General features: G+C 44.6%; 1 protein-coding gene across 5 annotated transcripts in view; it reads right to left on the bottom strand.

The window, feature by feature from the left end:
* Window positions 1-22500, bottom strand: part of DYRK1A (dual specificity tyrosine phosphorylation regulated kinase 1A) — a 2602610-nt gene that overhangs the window by 1827285 nt on the left and 752825 nt on the right. For all 5 annotated transcript variants that reach the window (XM_044071432.1, XM_044071433.1, XM_044071434.1 and 2 more), the window contains one exon: window positions 16079-16182. In XM_044071432.1, coding sequence (XP_043927367.1) covers window positions 16079-16148 — 70 coding nt within the window. In that variant the 5' untranslated portion in view covers window positions 16149-16182. Of the gene's footprint in view, window positions 1-16078; window positions 16183-22500 lie in introns of those variants that run through there.

Here is a 22500-nt window from a genome sequence, read left to right as displayed (position 1 = left end):
GTTTGTGGAAAGTACAAGCTGGAGTTTTAGCCATGCTCAAAATTGCTGAAGATAAACAGTTTGGAAGCATGGTGGTCTGTATATGATTTTTTTCAAAGAATTAGTTAAATGGATCCTGAAATGGAGGAGCCTGTGGAGTTCTTTCAATGTGTACTAGGCCAGCAGTGGAAACCACACTTGTGTGGGCCAGTAGGAAGCCACCTGAATGAATCTGGATCTATTCTTTTCAACAGATTTGTGGAAGAGGGGAATACGTGGCTAAGTGTACTGGAGCACTTGCAGTCAATCCTTCTGCAAGGCATATTTTCCCTGGTTATAGATACTGGGAATGACAAAAACTCAGGCATTTCTTGTTTAAATGGGTGATGTGAACAGGCCCATAATTGCATTACCCCACCTGTTAAAGATTCAAACTGCTACAGTCTGGTTCAGGATCACTTGATGGGAAGGAAGACATTCCTGCTCAGTCTATCCACTAGCATACTGTTGCCATTGTCCAAATAACAGATCCAATCTCAGCTTGAAAGATATGGGAAGAGTGTTCGCACAGAAGCCATTCAAAATATTTTCCCTGGCTACATGTTCATTTAGGGCACAGAGATAATACAGGAGCTTCTTGAGGTTTCCTTGGCATCAGAAAAAAAAAAACATGGATAAGACAGCCATGGTATGCTGGTACCTTCTTCCTGTGCTGCCTAAAATTTGACATTGTGTGGAGTTTTAGGGTGTGCGGAACAAGCAATGAGGAAGAACTGTAGTAGTCTGAGTTTTATGTCCCTTAGCCTCCTACTTAACTGAACCTGAATGACTCAGTCACATGGAGGGAAAAGTCTTCCCCCAACTGCTTCCAGAGAGGATCAGGGTTGCTGCTGGGTGTTAATGAACTGCCCACAATCCCCTGAATGGTAATGACTGCCCCTGTCCCTGTGAACATTACTATTATTACCGATGCAGCCTTGTCCTGGTCCCCTTCTTGCTCCCCTTTGTTGAGGCTGATAGGAGTCTTTTGCCAGAACCATATATGAAACTAGTTCCTCAGCATTTCAGACTGCATCCTTTGGGTAAGCTGGAATTAGATGCCCACAGCTGTCAGGGTTTTGCTCTACTCTTCCATTCTTTTAAGATGCCCAACTTTCTCACCAAGCAGGTGATGTCCTGTAAGGAGGGAATCCATAAAGGGTGCCTTTGTATCTTCAGCAAAATTCAAGAGCCTAAGCAATCAAACAGGTAGACAGCAATGTCAGCAAACAGCTCCAGCAAGAAGACAATACAAGCACCATCTGCATAAATGTCCCACCTGCCAGAGTTGGCCTCAAAAGTAACTGGTAAGGTGGGGACCTAGTTAATGCTGAGAGGAACTACAAAAGTCATCAGCAGTGACAGAGAAGAATAACACATCAAAAGGAGTACGTTTTGTTGTTACAATAACTGCACTGATGCCAGCAGCGGTGGCTGTATGATTAATGCAGAGTACCCACAGCTGTGGTGGAACTGGGATCACATTGTGCAGATGGACAAAAAAATTAAGCTAACTGATGCTGGAGGCAAAGGCCTCAAGATCCAGCATCTTAGCAAGGGTCAGAGCCAAAGCTAATACTGGCAAGTATGTCAGCATCTGGTAGCCCAGCTCACTGGCTTTGACAGATGGAGCCCTGCTATGACTCACACAACTGGGGTTCAAATCTCGCCCTGGCACTGGAAGAACCAGGCAGGGATGAAAGAGGAGCAAACTGGTGCAGCCCATTCAACTGTCTCAAACAAGAAAGGGGGGTGAGCATGCTTAGGAAGGGCACAAATGTAAGCATAATCATCTGTGATGGACATGGGAAGGGCAGCCTGGGATCTTAAGGCACAGAGCAGGGCTACTTCCTGGGGACAGCTCAGCAGAAAAGGGAAGACAGCTCAGCATGGTCAACCCATCGTAAGGCCACTTGCAGTTAGCTTACTCATGCAAGAGAGTAGGACATGAAAACAGAAACACTACAAAAATACAAAAAAAGGCAGCATCTGATAGGGAGACCATGCAGGTCTATAACACCATGGCACTTCATCATCTGGAGAAGCAGGCCTGTTGTAGATGACAGGAGGATGGTTAATTTCAGAAATGGCTGTTTGAGAAGCTACTAGCATCAAGTTGTGGACCTTTTATGCATAGAGTCTACCAGCCATCACAACTGAAGGCACCTCTCAGGAATGAACTTGGTGCTGCAGATTAAGGGCTACAAGTACTGATGTAGACCTTAATTTAGCATAAAGATTCACTAAGGAATTCTACGTCATTAAAAAAAATGCACAGAGTTAACAGTTTCTACCAGAACCAACTATCACGGAAAATTAAAATTAAACAATCCTGATGGTCCACCATCATAAATAAGAAGTTATGTACCTACCATAACGTTCCATGTTAGTTGTCTTCTCTCGCCTTCTTTCTTGCTTGATGGGTTCGGAGCCGATCCCTCGGCTCCGACTCGGCACTTGCTAAGCTCGAGAGTCACTTTTACCAGCTCGAGGCAGCCCCATATCCCATGATGCAAGGCGGTAAGTACCCAGATCTCGTTTGATGACAAAGGGCAATAGCACCAAGCATAAAATACTTCCCAAAGGAAGAAAGAAAACTTACAGATGGAAGAAGGACCAGGTCTGAATGGTCTTCAGCATAATAATTTCTTATAACAAGGTCTGTCCAGGCCAGGGGGAAGGAGGGAGGGTCGCAAGAAAGAAGGCGAGAGAAGACAACTAACATGGAACGTTATGGTAGGTACATAACTTCTTAATGTTAAGTTGTCAATCTCGCCTTCATTCTTGCTTGATGGGACCGTCCTAGCACCTCTATCCTGGGTGGCCCAATGGAACAAACTCTTGAGGACTGTAGAGCCAAAGCTGACTCTGTCCCTGGAGGCCAAGTCCAATTTGTAATGGGAAACAAAAGTGTGAGGAGTGGCCCAAGTGGCGCTGCACAAATAGTGTCTAAAGGAAGTCTAGCTTGCAAGCCTGTAGAAGTAGCTAAGCTCCTAGTTCAATGTGCTTTAGGTTTTGCGCACAGCTGTTTTACCCCTGAGCAGATAAATTCCAGAGATGACCGAAGAAAGCCATCTGGACAAGGTCACTTTAGAAACAGGAAGGCCTTTTTTATTATCCGCATAGGAAACAAAAAGTTGATCAGATTTTCTAAATTTTTTTGTTCTGTCCAAATAATATCTAAGTTGACGGTGGACATCAAGATAATGTAGCTTTTGTTCAGCTCTGTCTGAATAGTTTGGGAAAAATACAGGGAGAGCAATGGATTGATTCAAATTGTTCTTTGAAGCGACCTTAGGCAAAAAGGTTGGATTAGTTCTCAAAAATACTCTGTCTTTGTGAAAAACCAAATAGGGGGGTCGAACCGATAGAGCATGAAGTTCAGACACCCTCCTGGCCGATGTAATAGCCACTAGGAATAAAGTTTTCCAAGAAAGAAATTTCAGGGAACAAGAAACAGCTGGCTCAAGGGGAAGAATCAAGGATGTCAGCACTAAATTTAGATCCCACTGAGGAGGAGGATTCCTGATTGGAGGCTTTAGTAGGAAAATTCCTTTCAAGAAGGCCCTGCAGAGCCTATGGGACATAATATTATGATCTGCTATCCCGACATGAAAATTGGAAATAGCAGCCAATTGAACTCTGACTGTGGAAGAAGAGGAGCCTGCATGAAAAATCTCTGCTAAGAAGTCCAGGACTGCCTGAACAGGGGCAGTGAAAGGATCAATATTCTTGGCCTTAGCCCAATAAGAGAAACGTTTCCATTTGCTTGTATAAATCCTCCTGGTAGAGGATTTTAACGGTTACTATGATGTCTCTAACTGGGTTAGAGATCAAAGGAAGCCTGGCTAAGGAAGGAAGTGGAGCAACCATGCTGTGAGGTTGAGAGAAGGGATAGACCGGTGCAGCTGACCCGATTGGTGAATCAGAAGATCTGGCACTGGGTCCAGATGCCACGGCTGCACCAAAAGGTGATGATGGAGGAACGGGAACCAAACTTGTCGAGGCCAGTAAGGGGCAATGAGAATCAATTTGGCTCTCAAAACGGTAGCTTTCTGGATAACCTGAGGGATCAGAGGAAATGGAGGGAAGGCATAAAGAAGTCCCTGGGGCCAATCCTGGGTCAGAGCGTCTCTGGGGGGATGGCCTGATAGAGGGAAGAGGCAGAAGAAGTCTGGACATTTGCTGTTTTGGGGAGTAGCAAAAAGATCGCAACATGGACCACCCCATTCCAGAAAAATCTCTTCCGCTATAGATTGCTTGAGAGACCACTCGTGAGGCATGAGAATAGCTCTGCTCAATCTGTCCGCTACAATGTTGGTTTTCCCAGGGATATGCGTTGCTACCAGAAACCGATGAGAGGAGATCGCCCATTGCCATAGTCTGAGCGCTTCGACACAAGGGGTAGGACTTGGTTCCGCCCTGTTTGTTGATATACCAAACTACAGACATGTTGTCTGTGTGGACTGCAATTGTCCCTACGGGAAGAAAGTCGTTGAGGGCTTGCAACGTTAAAAGCACTGCTCTCATCTCCAGGACATTTATGTGCAGATGGTACTCGAACGGCTGCCACGTCCCATGAACCATCCTGCCCTGATAATGACCCCCCCACCCGATCAGGGAGGCATCCGTGGTGACAGTGGCTATCGGGGATGGGGGTACAAAGTACCTGCCTTGGTGAACCTGAGGAGATGTGATCCACCAAGCAAGATGATCTTTGCAAGTCTGTGTCACCAGAATCTGGTGACGCATTGGAAGTTGTTGGTATGACCACTGTGTGAACAGCATCCACTGAAGAAGGCGCATGTAGAATCGAGCCAGGGAAGAAGAGTAATGGCCGCAGCCATGAGGCCTAATACCTTTAGAACCATTCTGGCCTGTACTTTCTTGTTGGCCAGAATGATCCTGACATGACTCTGAATGTCTGAAACTCTTTGATCTGTAAGGGTAGCTGACATCCGAACAGTGTTTAAGTTTGCGCCTATGAAGGTAATAGACTGGCAGGGCGATAAGGATGACTTTTCAAGTTGATCGAGATGCCCAAATGAGAACAAAGATTTATTGTGTAATCCCTGGCTTGTATAAGCTGATGCCTGGTGGTGGCTGACAGGAGCCAGTCGTCGAGATACGGAAACACCTGGAATCCTTGACGTCTCAGGTGAGCCGTGACCACTGCCATGCATTTGGTGAACACTCTGGGGCTGTAGTGAGACCAAAGGGCAGGGCTCTGAACTGGAAATGACTGGACCCCAGCCGAAAGCGGAGAAATCTCCTGGAGCGCCTGTGAATTTTGATGTGATAGTACGCATCCTGAAGATCTATTGAGCACATCCAGTTGTCCTTCTGTAAGAAGGGCAGAACTGACTGAAGAGTGACCATTCGAATCTTGTCTTCCTCACAGACTTGTTGTGTCTGCTGAGATCCAATATTGGTCTCCAGTCTCCCGTCTTTTTGGGGTCCAAAAAGAACCTTGAGTAGGTTCCTGGCTCTGAATGGTCTGTTGTAACTGGCTGATTGGCGCTATTTTGCAGTAGTTTTGAGACTTCTAACTCTGCAATTTCCCTTAGACCCGGTGGTACATCTGGAAGGGAATTTGAGGGGAAAGGACTTTCCTCGAAAGGAATTATGTAACCCTTGGATATGATCGACTGTACCCATCTGTCTTGAGTGAGGGAATGCCAGGCTTCTGGGTACAGTGATAATCTTCCCCCGACTGCCTCCAAGGAGGGACAGCCGGGCAACATCTCAGGGATGCTGAAAGGGCTTGTCAGAAAGAGGCTCTCTGTTTCCCTGGTTTTTTGGACCCCCTCTGCCTCTAGAGCGGCGTCTGTTGTTGTTACCCCCTCTGCCTCTAGGGGTAAACTGACCACGTGAATCCGGCGTGACTCCTTGGGATTTACGGAACCACATTTTTCCACCTTTCTGTCCTTTGGGGTAAGGTCTAGAAGGGGTGGAAAAACGGATTCCTACAGCAGAAAGAGTCTTGCCGTCCTGCTCGCACCTGGTCAAAGTTTCCTTCACCTGAGGGCCAAACAAAGCTGACCCATCAAAGGGAGAATTTGTGAAGGACGCCTTGAAGGGATCGGCAAAGTCACATAGCCGCATCCAGGCTTGGCGTCTAAGAGCCACACCTGTACCTGCGGCTCTACTCGCTCCATCAGCAGCATATGATATTAGCCGCATGGAGGAGTTTGCAATGGAATTAAGGGTTCCTAGCTGCGAAGCAATTTTTTCTTGAGCTCCTGCAGCTGTAGGATCCTGTACTACTTCACCCAGCTCCTTAAGGATATCCCTCTGGAGTCTGGTGAAGTGACATAGGTAATTCAGCGAGCATAGCAAAGGTCGCTGAGGAAAACATCCGCTTACCATCTATCCATGGTCCTAGAGTCCTTATTAGGAGGATGGACGGCACGGAAGGATCTGCAAGTTCCTTCTTGGTGGCAGCAGCCACCACCATGGCATCAGCGGGACACCCTTAGTGAGGAATTGCTTGTCACACGGGCAGTGATAAATTTTGAAGGCCTCCTAGGGACTGGCTCTACAGAGTCAGGAGCTGCCCACGCCTTCGGGCAATAACCTGCATAAGGGGTCGAAGGCGGAGACACCCAGGAGGTGGAGGGCCGAGATCTAAACGCCTCTAGGTATACTGACTCATCCTCAGAGGGATTGTTGGTGGGCCAGTTTCCCTCTGTTTAAGGAGTTCTAGGATGTCTGAGAAGGAGACATCCTCAGAGGGGATCTAGGGGATCCCTCTGACTCATCAAAGTCAGTATCTGAAGTGACAGACTCGGGAGTCTACATGTTTCCTCTTACAAGTCCTCTTCCTAGGAGGATCTCCCAAACATCAGGAGAATCCTCGGAAGAGGGGAAATTCCCAATGGGGAAACCTGAGGCGGAGGATCTCTGGGTCCTGTAGCAAGAGAAGTGGCAGAGATGTCAGCAGGCACTATAGAGGGAGGAGCTACGGGAACAGACTGCTGACTGATACCAGTGGCCAGCACACTCTTCATCACCTCGAATGCTCCCTCCCAGGCAGGTCCGAGAGAACCCATTCCGAAGAACTAGGAACCCAGGGACCACCGAAGGGAAGTCTCCGAGGCAGATGTCGGAGCCGAGCTCACCAAGGCCGAGGCTCCAAGGGGAAGAGCGGGTTCGGACAAGGGTCCGATGCCACTCACCCTCGGAGGAGACCATGGAAGCCCGACCACCGAATCCCTCTAAGGAAGGTCTCAAGAGGAGATAAGAGTAGAGGCTGAAGGAACAGAAGGGGTATCTGTCCTCCAGCCGTAGCAGTAACCATTCGAAGACTCCAACTCCAAGCTCTGGGGTAGAGTTGAAGGAGGAACTGTAACGGGTGTGGACCAACAGTCGCCTGTTGAGACGGACTATGCAACATTTGGGCCAGTGCCTGTGACTTAAGTAATCTGCTGACCACTCTCTCTAAGTCATGGTCTGAAAGTCTGGATGACCTTGAAGATCGGCTCCGATGGCTCCGTTCGAAGGAGAGGTGAAGCCGGAGCCGAAAGTATCGGCTCCAAGGAAGGAGACCTCGACCTCTTCCTGGAATGAGCCATCGGAACCGATGAAACTATAGATCCTGTCGGAGCCGACAACTTATCGGAGCCGACAGGAAGCTCGATGCATCGGCTCCAGCCGGAGCCGATACAGCCACAAAGTAACGGTGGCGGACCCGATCGAACCCGACACCGATGCCTGTGCCACATGGTGGTCGGAACCGATCGGAGCCGACACCGGTGGTCGACAGAATCGGCACCGATAGCCATCGGTGCCGAAGGCTTAGTTAAGCCAGAATCGCTCCAGCCGAGCCGATCTGGACTCAGAAGCAGTCCGAGCCGAGGCCGCAGGCTTAGACACAGAAGCCTGGGCCTTGGAAGATTTGGCAGATTTAGATGGAGCCGACTTAGCCGGAGAGCCCTCCGGCTTAAGAAGGCCCCTAAGTATCAGTTTATTTCTTCTTTCCTGCAGGACTCTCTGGCTGAAGGAATGAAATATAGCACAGGAGTCCTGCAGGTGAAGAGGCCCCAGGCAATACAGGCAAGAAGTGTGACCGTCTGTCAGAGACATCTTCTGACAGCACGAGTCACACTTCTTAAAGCCTGAGACCCTCTCCTTTGACATGGTGTTTCACAACACACACACACACACCAGTCAAAGAATTAAATTAAATAAAATACCAAAAAGGTATTACTAAAAAAACACACACACACACCCTAACACGGGGGGGATGGGATGGGTAAAGTTTGACTAAAAAAAAAATTAGTAGAGACAGGGAATTTTCTGTCAGAAAATCTTTATAATTAACTTAAAACTAAAAATTAAAGGGTTTTAAGCAAAAAGGGGCTAAAATATCAAAGTAGTGAATCACTTACCAGGAGCTGGTAAAAGGAGGACCTCATAAGCGAAGCGGCAAACGAGATCTGGGTACTTACCGCCTTGCATCATGGGATATGGGGCTGCCTCAAGCTGGTAAAAGTGACTCTCGAGCTTAGCAAGTGCCGAGTCGGAGCCGAGGGATCGGCTCCGAACCCATCAAGCAAGAATGAAGGCGAGATTGACAACTTAACATTCAACTATACGACAAAAGAAAAAAAACTTGAATTATTTTGTAAATCCAAAACCCATCCTTCAAGGAAAATATCAAAAATATCACAAAAGCACTAAAGAATGCCATCAGCTCCACTATCCAAAGCAGTCCATGAATTTAGACTGACCTCTGTCCAAAGCCTATTATAAATCCTTACTTAGCTAGGTTAGAAAACTTAAAAAAAAAAAAAAAAACAATACCCTTCATTCCTCAGAAATTATTCAAAATTGGACCTGCTGTTCTGACCTGACCTGACATTGCCATTATACTTGCAAAATAGTTTAGTGCCAAGCTCATCCCCGAGGCTTCTATACAATGCCTCAAAATAGAATTCTTTACTCACCCAATTATCTCTATACACCATTTAATGAAACTGTTAACCAAGACCAAAAATACTTCCTCCATGGAACCTGATAATATATCTACCTGCTTAATTAAGAATATTAAGCATACCCTTGCACATACACTCCTTAAGCCATTTACCTTATGATTAGCTACTGGTTTAATCCCTGATCATTGCAGCATTCCAGTGGAGATACTGCTCCCCAAGGGTGACATTACAAGTGACCTGAGTAATTACAGACCTATCACTGTTACAAACCTGATCTGTAAAAAGCCATGGAATGAATTATAATCAACTTCAAACTGTGATATCAGCAGTCTTGCTAGACTTGAACCACAAGAGTTCGGTTTTATGAAGGGTTCACCCTATTTACTTCTGTACATTTATTACATGAGTTACAAAGACTGTAAATGGTGGCCATCCAGTTCATGTAGAATATCTTAAACTGGCCAAGGCCTTTGACATTCCATATATCCTGGCATTATACAAAAGCCAGATGTATTAAAAATTGACCCATATGCGACATGACGGATACCCACATGGTGCAAGTTGCAAGGTGCTTCATCATAGTCCCTCAAGGTCCAGTGCTGGGACCTCTCCTTTTTGATATTTATTCTCAATTCTTCCATCAGAGAGGAAAGACCTGCCTAACAATCTGTGCAGATGATTGCATACTGAGGGCTATTAAGTCACTCTACATCTTCCAAAACAAAATTGCCCCAGTAAAATTACAACAAATAAACTAAATGCTAAAAAATGTACTACAACCACTTTTGGTAGACAATCCCACAGCTCATCATACTGTCTAGACAACACTGCTACAATATAAAAAATGCAGTTAGGAACCTAGGTACTTAGGTTGACACTCCTCTCTTTTGTCCATCATGTAAGAATGGTTGTTAGGCAATCATTTTATTTAGCTAACTACATCAGGAATATCAAGGTCTAAAGAGGTAATCACTCCCTTACACTCAGCATATATACAGTAAAATGCTCCATTTGGGATACATCTCTCCAAACAGAATGACCAACTGGAAAGACTCCAAAGGTTTCTAACCAAAATGATCACAGACCAAACTCCCTGTGCTACCATGGAAGCTCTATCCCTTTATTTAGTGTCTTATAGACTTTTAAAGGTAGATCTCAATTTTGCTTACCACACCCATTAGAGCTCCACGTTGTTTCTATGCAAGTCCAATATATTCACCAGTACTAGAACCAGGGACCTAAATCTTCACAAACTGTTTAAATAAAAAAAATTGGAGGGATAGGTTTTTAACTTAGTACCTCAGAAAACTCTGGAATAAAATTCCCCTGCATGTTAAGCAGTGTGACTATCTTCCTTTAAACAAACTACATGACTAGACTGGTATCAACAAAGTTATCTCCAATATTTACCATTACAGCCTTCCTGGAGAAATCAGGTGCTATCCAAGGGGCAGTACTGGCAGGGTGAGATGTAGTGGTCTTTGAGTATCTATGAATTAATATATAAATCTATATGTAGGCCCCACTGCAGTTTTCCTGGATGGAACACCACCAGCAAATTTCCTGACTTCCACTTGCACCCTCTTTAAAACCTTCTCTGAAGGATGCTGAAAAGGATGGGAAGAACCTGGATTGGCTTCAGAATCTCGAAAAACAGGTGAACCACATGAACTGAGCATTCAGCTTTTGCTGACACCAGTGGTTGAGTGGATTACTGAAACTTGAAAAAAATAATCAGAGCTGTGACATTTGCCAACCATGTACGAATGTGGGAAACTTGCCTACACAGGAATACTCTAAGCAGGAAGCCCAACATGAGATTGGAAACAGAGAGGCTGACAAAGATGTACACCAACATGAAAGAAATGAACAAACACATGTTAAATGGGCACCAGAGGGAAAATAAAGAAGAGAGTTATCATAATGATACAACAGTAACACCAAGAAATGGACTGAAAAAAATGCAATAATAATAAAATACTGAGCCAAAACTCTCTCAGTAAGTTAACTGTATCCATACCAAACATGCTGCAATGAAAATTTTTAGAGATGGCAACAAAGCACAATACCGAAGCAAAAAGATGGCACAACTCTCTCCGAAAGTTCCAGATACACAGCCATCCTCCTGCTTGCAGCATACAGTCCTGAAAGTAGATGAAGTACTTATGGACAACAAAGATGGAACGTTATGGTAAGAACATGACTTCTTTATCTGATGTTGTCATTTTCATTTGTTCCTCGACCTGTGGGACAGTGTCCCCAGCTACAGAGAACCTAGGGTGGCCCTTATGGAAGGATATTCCGAAGTACTGTAAAACCAAACGCAGCTTTGTTCCTGGAAATGATGTCTAGTTTGCAATGAGAAATAAAGGTATGAGACCCTGACCAAAAGGCAGCTGCACAGATATCAATTGACACTGTCAAGGAAAAGGCTTGAGAAGTCACCATAGATCTCGCTGAACGAGCTTTGACATGCCCTGGCAAGGATATACCTTTTGATGAATAAACAAATGAGATTCAACCTCGCAACCATCTAGCCAGAGTAGATTTAGTAACTCCTGTGCCTATCTTCACATCTGAAAGATATAAACAGCTGGACAGATTTTCTGAAGGATTTTGGCCTGTCCAGATAAAAACATAATCGTCTATAAATATTCAGAAGATGCAATGTGTATTCTCCCCTATTCTGGAAATTAGGGAAGAAAACCGGAAGATAAATGGACTGACTGATATTGTTTTCTGTGGCCACTTTAAGTAAAAAGGATGGACTGGTCCATAAGGAAACACTATCATTATGGAAGATCAAGTAAGGAGGTTCATCAGAGAGGGCTTTGAGCACAGACACTTCTCTGACATAATAGCAACTAAAAAAGCTGTTTTTCAGGAGAGAAGCTTCAGATCCACTTTAGCTGCTGATTCAAAAGGAGGAAGAACCAAGGCTGATAAAACCACAGTAAGAGTTTTTTTACTGATTTGTTCAAGGATGTTAGATCCAAAATCAGCCTCAAGTCCCCCGTTTTCTTCGGTACCAAAAAGAACGTAGAGTAGACACCCGATCCGACTTGGTCAGGAGGGATCTCCTGGATTACTCTTTTTTGGAGCAGATTTGTAGTTTCTAGCAGTGCTGCCCCCTTCTGACTGAGTGGCACATCTGGGAGGCAAGATTTTGGCTTGGGAAGACTTTAGAGTATACCCTCTGGATACAATCCTTTGCACCCACTGATCAGCTGTGATGGCCATCCAGACTTCTGGGTGCAAGGATAAGCACCCCCCCAACTGCCTCCAGATATGGGCTGTCAGGCAACCCTTCAGGAGTGCTGAAAGGGTCTGTCTGAGGAAGAATCTTGAGACCCCTGATTGTACAGACCCCCTCTGCCCCTGGGGCGGTGTTTACCATTGTAACCACACACACACACACACACACACACACACACACACACACACACACACACACACACACACACACACGCACACACACAGACACGCACACACACAGACACGCACACACACAGACACGCACACGCACACACAGACACGCACACACACACAGCCTTGTGGGAGAAAAGTCTCCCTGAGATTCCTGAAAAGAACCTTGATATTTTCTGAAACACAGTTTTTTTCCCTCCACACTGATTCCTGGAAAGCAATCTTTGTGGAGTGGAAATACAGATTCCAATGGCAGACAAGGTCTTCCCATACTTTTCGCTGCGTGAGTGTGCGTCACAAACTGTGGGGCCAAACAGACACAAACCATTAAAGGGTGCATTGACAAATGACGCCTTGAAAGGTTTTACAAAGTCACACAGCTGCATCCAAGCATGACGCCTAATGGCAATGCTACAAATGACAGTCCTAGAAGTAACTTCAGCTGCACGGGCAATCAGCCTCATGGACAAATTGGATATCAATTGGAGAGTGGCCATTTTGGAGGAAAATGTCTTGCATTCCTCATCAGGCATGGACTCAAGGACTGAGCTAGAGTTCTTTGAACAGGTCTCCCTGTAGCCTGGAAAATGGGACAAATAGTTCAGCACTCAAAGTAAATGTGGATGAAGCTTAAACTCTTTTGCTGAACCTGTCCAAAGCCGTAGACTCCTTGTTAGGGGGATGGACAGTGGACCTTTCCTGAGTTACCTCCTTTTTGATGGCTGCAGTGACAAACATGGCATCTACCGGGATCCCTTTAGTCCAGTGGAATTTGTCCAAGGGAGCACTTAGTATCCTGTATGCCCACTTGGGTATGGGCTCCACGGTGTCCAGATCCTTCCATGCTATGTTGAAAACTAACTCAATAACGGGGTCTGCGGGGGTGGGGTGGGGGTGGGGTGACACCCAGAATCTAGACAGGCCGGTGCCGAAGGCCTCCAAGAGCACTGACTCCTCTGGGTTAGGGCTTTGGTAGGACCATCTACCCTTCTGGCGGAGAATCTATCGGATGTCCATAAAGGAGACATCATCTAGTGAACATCTGGAGACCCCTTACCTTCCTCGAAGTCAGTGTCTGTAGTGATGGGTTCCTGCTGGAACTACAGGTTTCTCCTTTTACACCTCTTCTTCTGAGCGACCTCTTCGATGGGATACTCCAGGGAGGTATCAGAAGAAAAATGGGGTTCCACAGTGAGAAGAGGTTGGGGGCTTTGTAGCACCAGCTGTCCCAGTGGAAGATGAGACACCTCAATGACAGACTCCAGGGGGGGGGTTGGGTTTTATCTCAAAGTGAGAGAAGCGGGATTCCCCTACGATGGTCAAGAACCCTCTCCGCCACCTCGAAGGCAGATGGACTGAGAGGATCAGCCTCTCGTCCCTCAAGAACAAAAAATGCAGGTGCAGACTTCTCTTGAACCAGCTCCACCCTTCACTCAAAGGGGAGGAGTTGGAGCCAAGCTATCAAATGCCAAGACTCCAAGGGGAAGAGATGCCTCTGGAAACCTTGGCCTCAATGTCAACACACCAGACTGGACATCTAAGCTTCATCTCCAAGATGCACTGGGCCCCGAAGCCATTGGAGTCAGGCACATCAGGGAAATGGACTCAAAGTGGTGACCACTACTGGATCCAACGTCTCAGTTCTCGGGGTCACTGGACCCAACAACTCTGAAGCAGGAAGTTGGATCAGTGAAGTAGCCACGGGACGTAAAGATAATGTCTGCTCACAGATCCAGAAGGGGACAGAGCTGGCAGTACCCCCATCTGAATCTGTGCCTTGAGAAACTGTCTCAATCTATCCACTTTGTGCTCAGACAATCTACAGGTAGAGCTGACAGAAGAGGATGTAGAAGGTGGTCTGGACATTGGCTTGAGTGAGGCCTCCTTGGGAGGACAGCTCCAAGCCGAAACACCTGGCTATGAGGAGACAATAGGTGCATGGGAAGCAGAGAGAGCAGGAACCACAACTACTGGATCCAATTACATTGGATCCGAAGGTTTTGGTGCCTTTCTAGGCGGCTCTGAGGAGGAAAGCTTCCTATGTTCCCTGGCCTCCTTGGATTTTCTAACAAGGGTTTGAGACCCTGAAGTGGAAGGTGCTGAAGGAGTGGAAGGAGGAAGCAAGCCCTTCAATACAGGCTTGTTGTGGCGGTCTGCTACCACATGCAGACTGAACACCCCACATACTTTGCAGGAGCTGTCTAGGTGTGCTGAGCCTAGACAATAAAACACACTTCCTGTGGGCATCAGACAAGGGTATCTTGTGACCACAGGAAGTGCATTTTTTTAAACCCCAAAGGTTTAAGGGGCTTCTCAGCCATGATAAACCAGATAGAAAACTAGGGGAAAGAGAAGAGGCTATAAGGGACAGACACAAAGAGAAGCAGAGAGAGTAAACCTAGAAAAAAAAACATTGGAAATAACAAGAACTAAAACTACAAAGGAAGCTTTTTTTTTTTTTTTTTTTTTTTGATATATATATACATATATATATATATATATATATATATATATATACATATATATATATATATATATACACACACACACACACACACACACACACACACACACACACACACACACACACGAAATGAAGGTGGGAGGAGAGGAAGAAATATCAAAAGAACAGTAGAAGCCAACTTAACAGAATTCTTGCAACGGAAAAAGGAGCAATGAACTCTCTATGTTTCTCACTGAGTGGCAAATGAGATCCAAGGTATTCAGGGGGAGGGAGGCATTATGGGATGGACAGGAGGAGCCTGAGCATCGAATCCTGAACCTGGAAAGCATCCAAGTCAGATCCAAAACCCGCAGGTCAAGGAATGAATGAAAATGACAACAAAAGGTCAAGGTTTTCTTGTTAAGTGCAGTGTTCACAAGCTGACAATGAATGCTTTTTGAGGAAAAATAAAAGGCAACAAAGGTTTTAATTCTTTAGTACAATCTACTTACTGCAAACACACTTATTGCTAATCTTCTCAAGAAGCATCATCCCCCTGTGGAGAGTGCAATCTTCTTTGAGAATGAAAACTCACAGGTGATCTTTTTCCAAGGACATCAGATTAAGGAAGCTCTCCAAAATCATAAGTAAAACATCCATTTTTTCTTATAACAGCAATGCAAAACCATCAACACAGTCTCAATTTTTTTAAGAACAGGCACTCCCAATTAGAGTACTTATCACAGGATTTCTAGAACACACAAATATGAAACCGATGCACACAGTACTTCTACATAGCAAAGCATACAAAATGGAGATGGTATAGGGTGTTTTCCAACTTCTAATGAAAATCCTTCATGAAAGCTTTCGTGTAAGGGAAGAGACAAAACTTCTTCTGGTAACATTCAAAGCTGGTTAATCAGACATCCCCCTGCAGCTAATTATCAAGTATTATGAATAATAATGCAGAAACAATTCTTATGATGAATATCTGTTTTATTTAATCTCTGCTAATTCACTTGGCCCTTTTTTTTTAATCATCCTACTCTTCAATAGTTTTCTCTTGTGTATCCCTACATATTTTAAGTCTACAAGTAGATGGCTTACATTTCTCATCTCTACTTGCTATGCCACTTTAGGATGAGGCTTTACTAACAGAAACTTAATTTCATCGCTCAAAAGTACATTTCCACTCTTAGAAATGCTAAATAAAACTGTACACCATGTTCAACTCCAAGGCAGATAACACACTTACTGTGAAAATCCTTTGGAGGGAGTTGGCTACCACGGTCGCACTTATTGGCAATTTTCTGCGGTGAAGACATAGATGAAAGGTACACTTCAGGATGCTGAAGGTTCCTAAGGAAAAAAGAGAAATAAGGTAAAATAATATAAATTAAGATCATTACAAGTACAAAAAAAAATCATGAATAATTTATTTTTACTAGAAATATGCTGAAGAAAATGGGTTATTTAAAGAATGACTCCACCTTTCCATCACATTTATCTCACCCACAAGTCCCCTACCCACACTGCAGTCAACAGCTTTACTTAGCTGAACACGAAGTCCTGTTTACTTCTTTACTCAGGCACTTTGAATAACAGGTAACAGAAGAGAGGCAAAACCAACCACATTTAAATCAAATGAATTATCACATTGTTTTTTTTCAGGACGCTCTATCAACCGGCACAACATAAATGGGTTCTTTGTCAAAACTGGCTGCTACCAAATTAATGCAAACTGTCAATCACAGATGGTTGAGTTGGTCAGCTACAGAAATAAGAAGCTTCACAGCTTAACAATACAATACGGGTGATGTTGAGAGAAGCAAAATTAGAAGTTATGTACTTACCATAACATGGCATCTGTGTTGTCCATTTAGTTTCTCCTCATTATTTTGTGATGGATCCAACCATTGGATCAAACTCAGCTGCATTCTTCAGACTTGGATCCTAATTTCGAGCTGCTCCCTCTACCCATAATGCTCTACACCCTCTGTGAAGGCTGCCAGCCTAGCCAGATAGAATTGTGCAGATAATTCTGTCATTTGTAAATATAAATGTTGAAATACAGGCTTGTTTTCTTAAATGAAAGAATATGCTGTGTAATTTTGAACTTAAAATAACGTAGCAACATTGCCCTCTGCTGTAAAGAAAGCTAAGTCAAGCATTTCTTGTCTGTCCTTTGAAGTTAAAATTATTTAATTACCATCTTTGATGTTTACAATTTGGTTCCAGCCGGGCTATATGAAGGCTTCCTGCCCATTGTTTTAAGGTTAAAGTTAATGACCAGAATTTGCATGCATAAATGTCCTTTACTGCTCTGGTTTCTGCCTAGGTGTAAAAGAATGTAAATGCAGTTTCTGTTGGCCTGGGAACCCCAGGAAGGGTGAAGAATTATGTAATGTTGATCACAACTGCAATTTCAATTTAAACAGAGAATCAGAAGGCATTAAGCATTTTTGTCTTGACCATCCAGCTCACAGCACTGTCTAGCTCATATGTAAGTTATCTTAGACTTGTGTTTTCGTTTTAGAAATAGCTAGGAACTAGAAAGATTACATTAAGTGTTCTCCTGTGATGTCAGAACTGTACTACTGAATTATTTTAAATATTTCTGTGTGATCTCTGAACTCTTGACTAGCACTGTGTAGTAGAAAGTATTGTCTTGTGGTTTTAATTATTTATTATTAAATATTTTAAAACCTTTTAACTGTGGCTGGTTTGTGTACCTTCGTTGAAGGTTGTGCGTCAGGGCCGGCAACTCGGCACGTAAAAATCTACTGCCAATCATTAGCGGACCGGAGTTCCGCTGTGGCGACCCTTAACCGGAAAAAGCCGAAAGACACAACAACAACAACAGCAACAACTATGGCTGGTTTGTGTAGAGATAAATTAAGCTCCAAGAGTACATTGCATGTATATAAGGATCCTGTACCAAGTCATTCTAATAAGACTGGACTGTTTAGTTATACTACCAACTGGATAATAATATTGCACAGTAATAATTGGACACCCTTTTAAGGGCCTTGGAGTAGCTGATAAGTATTAGCTGGGTGGTGGCAGGGATTTCTACCATATTTTCTGGTTAAAAAGGGCACAGCTGGAGAACCTGTGCCAGCCTTCCCCAGAAGTGTCTGTGTGGTTGTGCAAACTCTTATCTCAAAGTGTTCGTGTGTGTCAGCTACTTGAGCAGGACACAAAGCACTGGTTGGACAGAGAGGGGGGCTGGAGATTTTAGCTTGCCCAGCTGGCTGAGATCTGGACCCTATTGCTGTGCCAGTGGGGAGTCTTATTGGGGACCTGGAGAGCAAGGGAGCGACCAGCCCCAGACCGACTGTGATCTGTGTGTGCTCTTAAGGGAAATTGCACTTTACTGTGTGTATTTGTTATCCTTTCCTCATATATGAGACACCCTCTCTGGTGTTAGTGGTGAGAACTGAGGCTTCTTGATTGCTGGGACAGGGCACGGGCATCACACCCTCTACAGTTTCCTCAGATCAAGTTTGCTGCCTTATTGCCTACAGGAAAGAGAGACAATATTCATAAAAAATAAAAGAAACCAGAAGCTCAAACCAGGAAAATAAATGTGCCTGTAAATTCCCTAAGAGCTACTAGGCTGGGGGATAGTTGGGAGGAAAGGTGAGGAAGAATGAAGTGGCCAACACACATGCCAAGTTATAAGTACATAACCTCTAAATCTGATGTTGTCCTTTTCATTTTTCCTCACTATTGGGTAACACTCCCCAGTTATGTTACACTTGGGTGGCTCAAAGAATGATATGCGGAGCACTGTTGAACCAAAACAAGCTCCAATTCTGGAGACAATGTCCAAACTGTAATGCATCACAAAGGTAAAAGTCTGACCAAGTGACTGCAGTACAATCATCATCAATCAGGAAATATTGTTGTAAATAGTTGTTCAGATTTCTATACGGTTTTATTTTATAAAAGTAGAAGATGTAAAACATATTTGCCCTTAGTAGAGAAATTTGGAAAGACTGGCACTGAACAGGCTGATTAACATTAGTCTCTGTGGCTACTTCAGGTGTAAAGGAGGGATCGATACGGAGGGATACTCTATCTATGAAAAATAATACAAGGCAATTTAGATGACAAGGCCTAAAGTTCAGACATTCTTTTTTGCTGACGCAATGGCTAGCAAAAATATGGTTTTCCAGGAAAGAATTTTCATTTCACAACTGCTAGCTGGCTCACAGACATTGAGTTATGCCTTGAAGAATCACAGACAGATCCCACGGTGGAGATGGATATTTTATTGGAGGCCTAAATAGAAAAATCCCATTGATGAATGCCTTACAGAATCTAGATGTAGACAGGGAATCCACAAAATTTTCAGCATAAAAGTTGGATATGGCTGCCAGCTGAAGTCTTAACAGCAGAAACAAATATTTGTCAATGGGTCAAACAGAGATAACTTAATACCTGCAATTTGAATCTCCAGACCAAAATACTCTGCCACCCATCCTAAACAAGCCACTCAAAGCTCGCTCTCAGAGCTGTAGAAGGCCAAAGTGATAAAATACAAAAGCACCAGACCAGGAAGCCACTGCAGGGACAAAGAATAGCTGCATTCTCGGTCAGAAGACAGAAAACCTTGCCGAGAAAGAGAAAGTTTTCACTATACCACAGTGACAACTGGTCGATCAAACCTGTCAAACTATAACCAAAAAAACACAAGCCCTAAGACTGCCAATTATCAAAGACTAGCTATCAGCTGGAAAGCCACCAACAACATACAGCAGACAAGAATAACTGATGGAAACCACTAACTACAGTTCATAAATCAAGAGGGAGGAAAGAATCATCAAAAAGAAAAAAAACTAGATAAAGGAGATAAAAACAAAAAAACTAAACTACTTACAGATCGAGATGTCAGAACCTTCCATCTTACCTCTTCTGGTGGCAAACGCGATCGGAGGAAACTGAAGAGGGTGTAGTGCATTATGGGTAGAGGGAGGAGCTTGAGATTAGGATCCAAGTCTGAAGAATGCGGCAGAATGAGGAATTATGAAAAGGAGAAAGAAAAGTTGTGCAAGAACTTACCATAACCATTGATGTCCTTCTCTTCCATGTTGCAGTATTCTGCATATGAGGTTACCCTTCTAGTCTCCCATACATACGGCCAGTATCCAAAAGGTTTCAGTCCCTCTTAGGTGCGTAAGACATCAGGTCTAGGCAAGAGTACATGGGCCATAAATGTGACGTTGGCATACACCAGCCCTCAGAACTGAAGGCCCAAGTCAGAACCAGTCCTAATAGGGCAATGCCATGTCATTGCCATCCAGAGGGAAAACATAGCTGATAAGAGGGGAAAGGAGGGAGGGTAGGAATACTGCAACATGGAAAAAAGGACATCTATGGTTATGGCAAGTTCTTGCACAACTTTTCTATGTCCTTCTATTCCTATGTTGCAGTATTCTGCATATGGGTGAGTGCCAAAGCTCACTGAGAAAGGGTGATCAGTATTGAAGCAGATTCCAGGAATCCATGCAGGATAGCCCTAGCGAACCCTGCCCTGAACCTAGAGATGTGGTCTAGTTTGTAATGTTTGGTGAACGTATGAACTGAAGACCAAGTGGCTGTGTCCAGGCCCTTGAAGAAAGACTGAGGATGCTATGGCTCTAGTGGAGTGGGCTCTTACTGTATCCTGAAGTGATTTACCATGCGGCAGATAACAGAAGGTAGTGGCCTTGGAGATCCACGTGAAAATTGTTTGGACACTGCCTTTCCTAGTGCTCTAGGGTGGCAAGATATGAAAAGTTTGTCAGTTTTTCTGATAGACTTGGTGTTGTGGAGATAGAATCTAATTTGTTTGTGAACATCCAGGGAATGAAGTATTCTTTCACTTCTTCCTTGTGGGTCTGGGCATAAAAATGAATAATTGGATGGCCTGATTGAGAGACAGGTCATTTACTACCTTCAGAATGAAAGATGGGTTTGTCCTGAGTGTAGCCCTGTCTTTATGAAAGGCAAGAAAGGGAGGGGTAGCCATTAGTGCCTGGAGCTCAGATAACCTTCTGGTTGAAGTGATGGCCACTAGGACTGTTTTCCAGGTTCAAAGCTTTAGGGAAGCTTGATCAGCAGGCTGAAAGGGTGGAAGTGTAAGCTTCTCCAGCACACAGTTGAGATCCCAAGGAGGAGTAGTAGGTTTCTGGGGAGAGGGGTCTGAGATGCAGGACCCCTTTGAGGAAGAGCTTCAAAGGGAGTATGGATGCAAAGGGTGGATCCATGGGCAGGCTTGCAAAGACAGCAGACAGGTGTGCCTTAATAGACGAGTTGGCCAAGCCGGTCTGAAGTAATTCGCACAAATAAGACAGCACTAAGGGAATGTCACTGGTAAGCGGATCAAGATGCTTATTTTGACACCAAGTAATGAACCTTTTCCATTTGGACAGGTATGATTTTCTAGTGATAGGTTTCCTGGCCTCCTCCATGACACTGAGCATGTCCTCATTGTAAAGGTGACTGTACGGGATCAGAAGCCTATCCGCCATAAAGTCAGGTGTAGCAGCTGCCACTGTGGAGGGATTAGAGATCACTTGTGCTGTGTGAGAAGATCCACTCTGTGTGGTAACTTGTGGTGATTGCCCTTGGACAATTGAAGGTGCAAGGGGAACCAATGCTGTCGGGGCCAACAGGGAGTCACCAGCAAGAATTTTGGATTGTCCTGCTGAATCCGTAGCAGGACCCTCTGAATGAGAGGGGAAGGGGGGAATGCATAAAGGTAATTCCCCTTCCATGAGATAGTGAAGGCATCTGTTGCCAGTGCCTGTGGGTCTGGTGTCCTGGTGCAGTATCCAGGAAGTTGCCTGTTTTGGCAGAGACAAACAGGTCAATTTGGGGTGTACCCCATATGTGGACCACGTCCAGGAAGATAGCCTTGTGAAGTATCCATTCATGACTGTTTGTACTAGTTCTGTTCAAAAGAATCTGTTTGGGAATTGTGGAGAGAGGGAATGTATGCTGCTTTAATGGTAATTCCCTGAGAAGTGGCAACTTCTCACATTAGTATAGCAAGTCTGCAGAGCAGGTAGGACTTGGTCCATCCTTGTTTGTTGCTATACCACAGGACTATGGTGTCGTCTGTGTATATCAGAAGAGATCCCTTCTAAAAGGAAGGAGTGATTGCCCTCATTTCTCTGGCCTTGATGTGTTCTGTTTTCTGTCTGTATGTCTACAGGTCTTGTACTTTTCGATGGCCGAGAGTGGGCCCCTACCCCAGGTCTGAGGCATCTGTATGCATGACCTGAGAATGTTGAGGTGGTTGGAGGGGAAGTCCTGGGTTAAGATCTCCTGTTTTAGGCATGGAAGTAAGGCCACAATGTGCTCCAGTGGGTGGGTGTGCTGCTTCCAGACAGAGCGTAGGTACCACTGTATTTTTCTCATGTTTAACTGTGCCACGGGTCGAATAGGAATGGTAGCTGCCATGCAACTCAGAAGCTTGAGGTACTGCCTTGCAGTCAGATCACAGGAATGTAAAATCCTTTGCAGGTGTTATGCATTTGCAGGTGTTATGTAAGAGAACTTAACTTTGCTGGGGACAGGTATGCCTTCTTCAAGTCTTATGGATTCTGCACCCTAAGAACACAATGTCTTGGGTAGGTGTGAGGTTAGACTTTGGGAAGTTTATTTGGAACCCAAGAGTCTGTAGGA

This window comes from Protopterus annectens, chromosome 5.part0 (assembly GCF_019279795.1).
Source record: "Protopterus annectens isolate FY-2018-M chromosome 5.part0, PAN1.0, whole genome shotgun sequence".
In the NCBI taxonomy this organism is placed as follows: domain Eukaryota; kingdom Metazoa; phylum Chordata; order Ceratodontiformes; family Protopteridae; genus Protopterus; species Protopterus annectens.
This window is presented reverse-complemented; position numbering and strand designations above follow the sequence as displayed.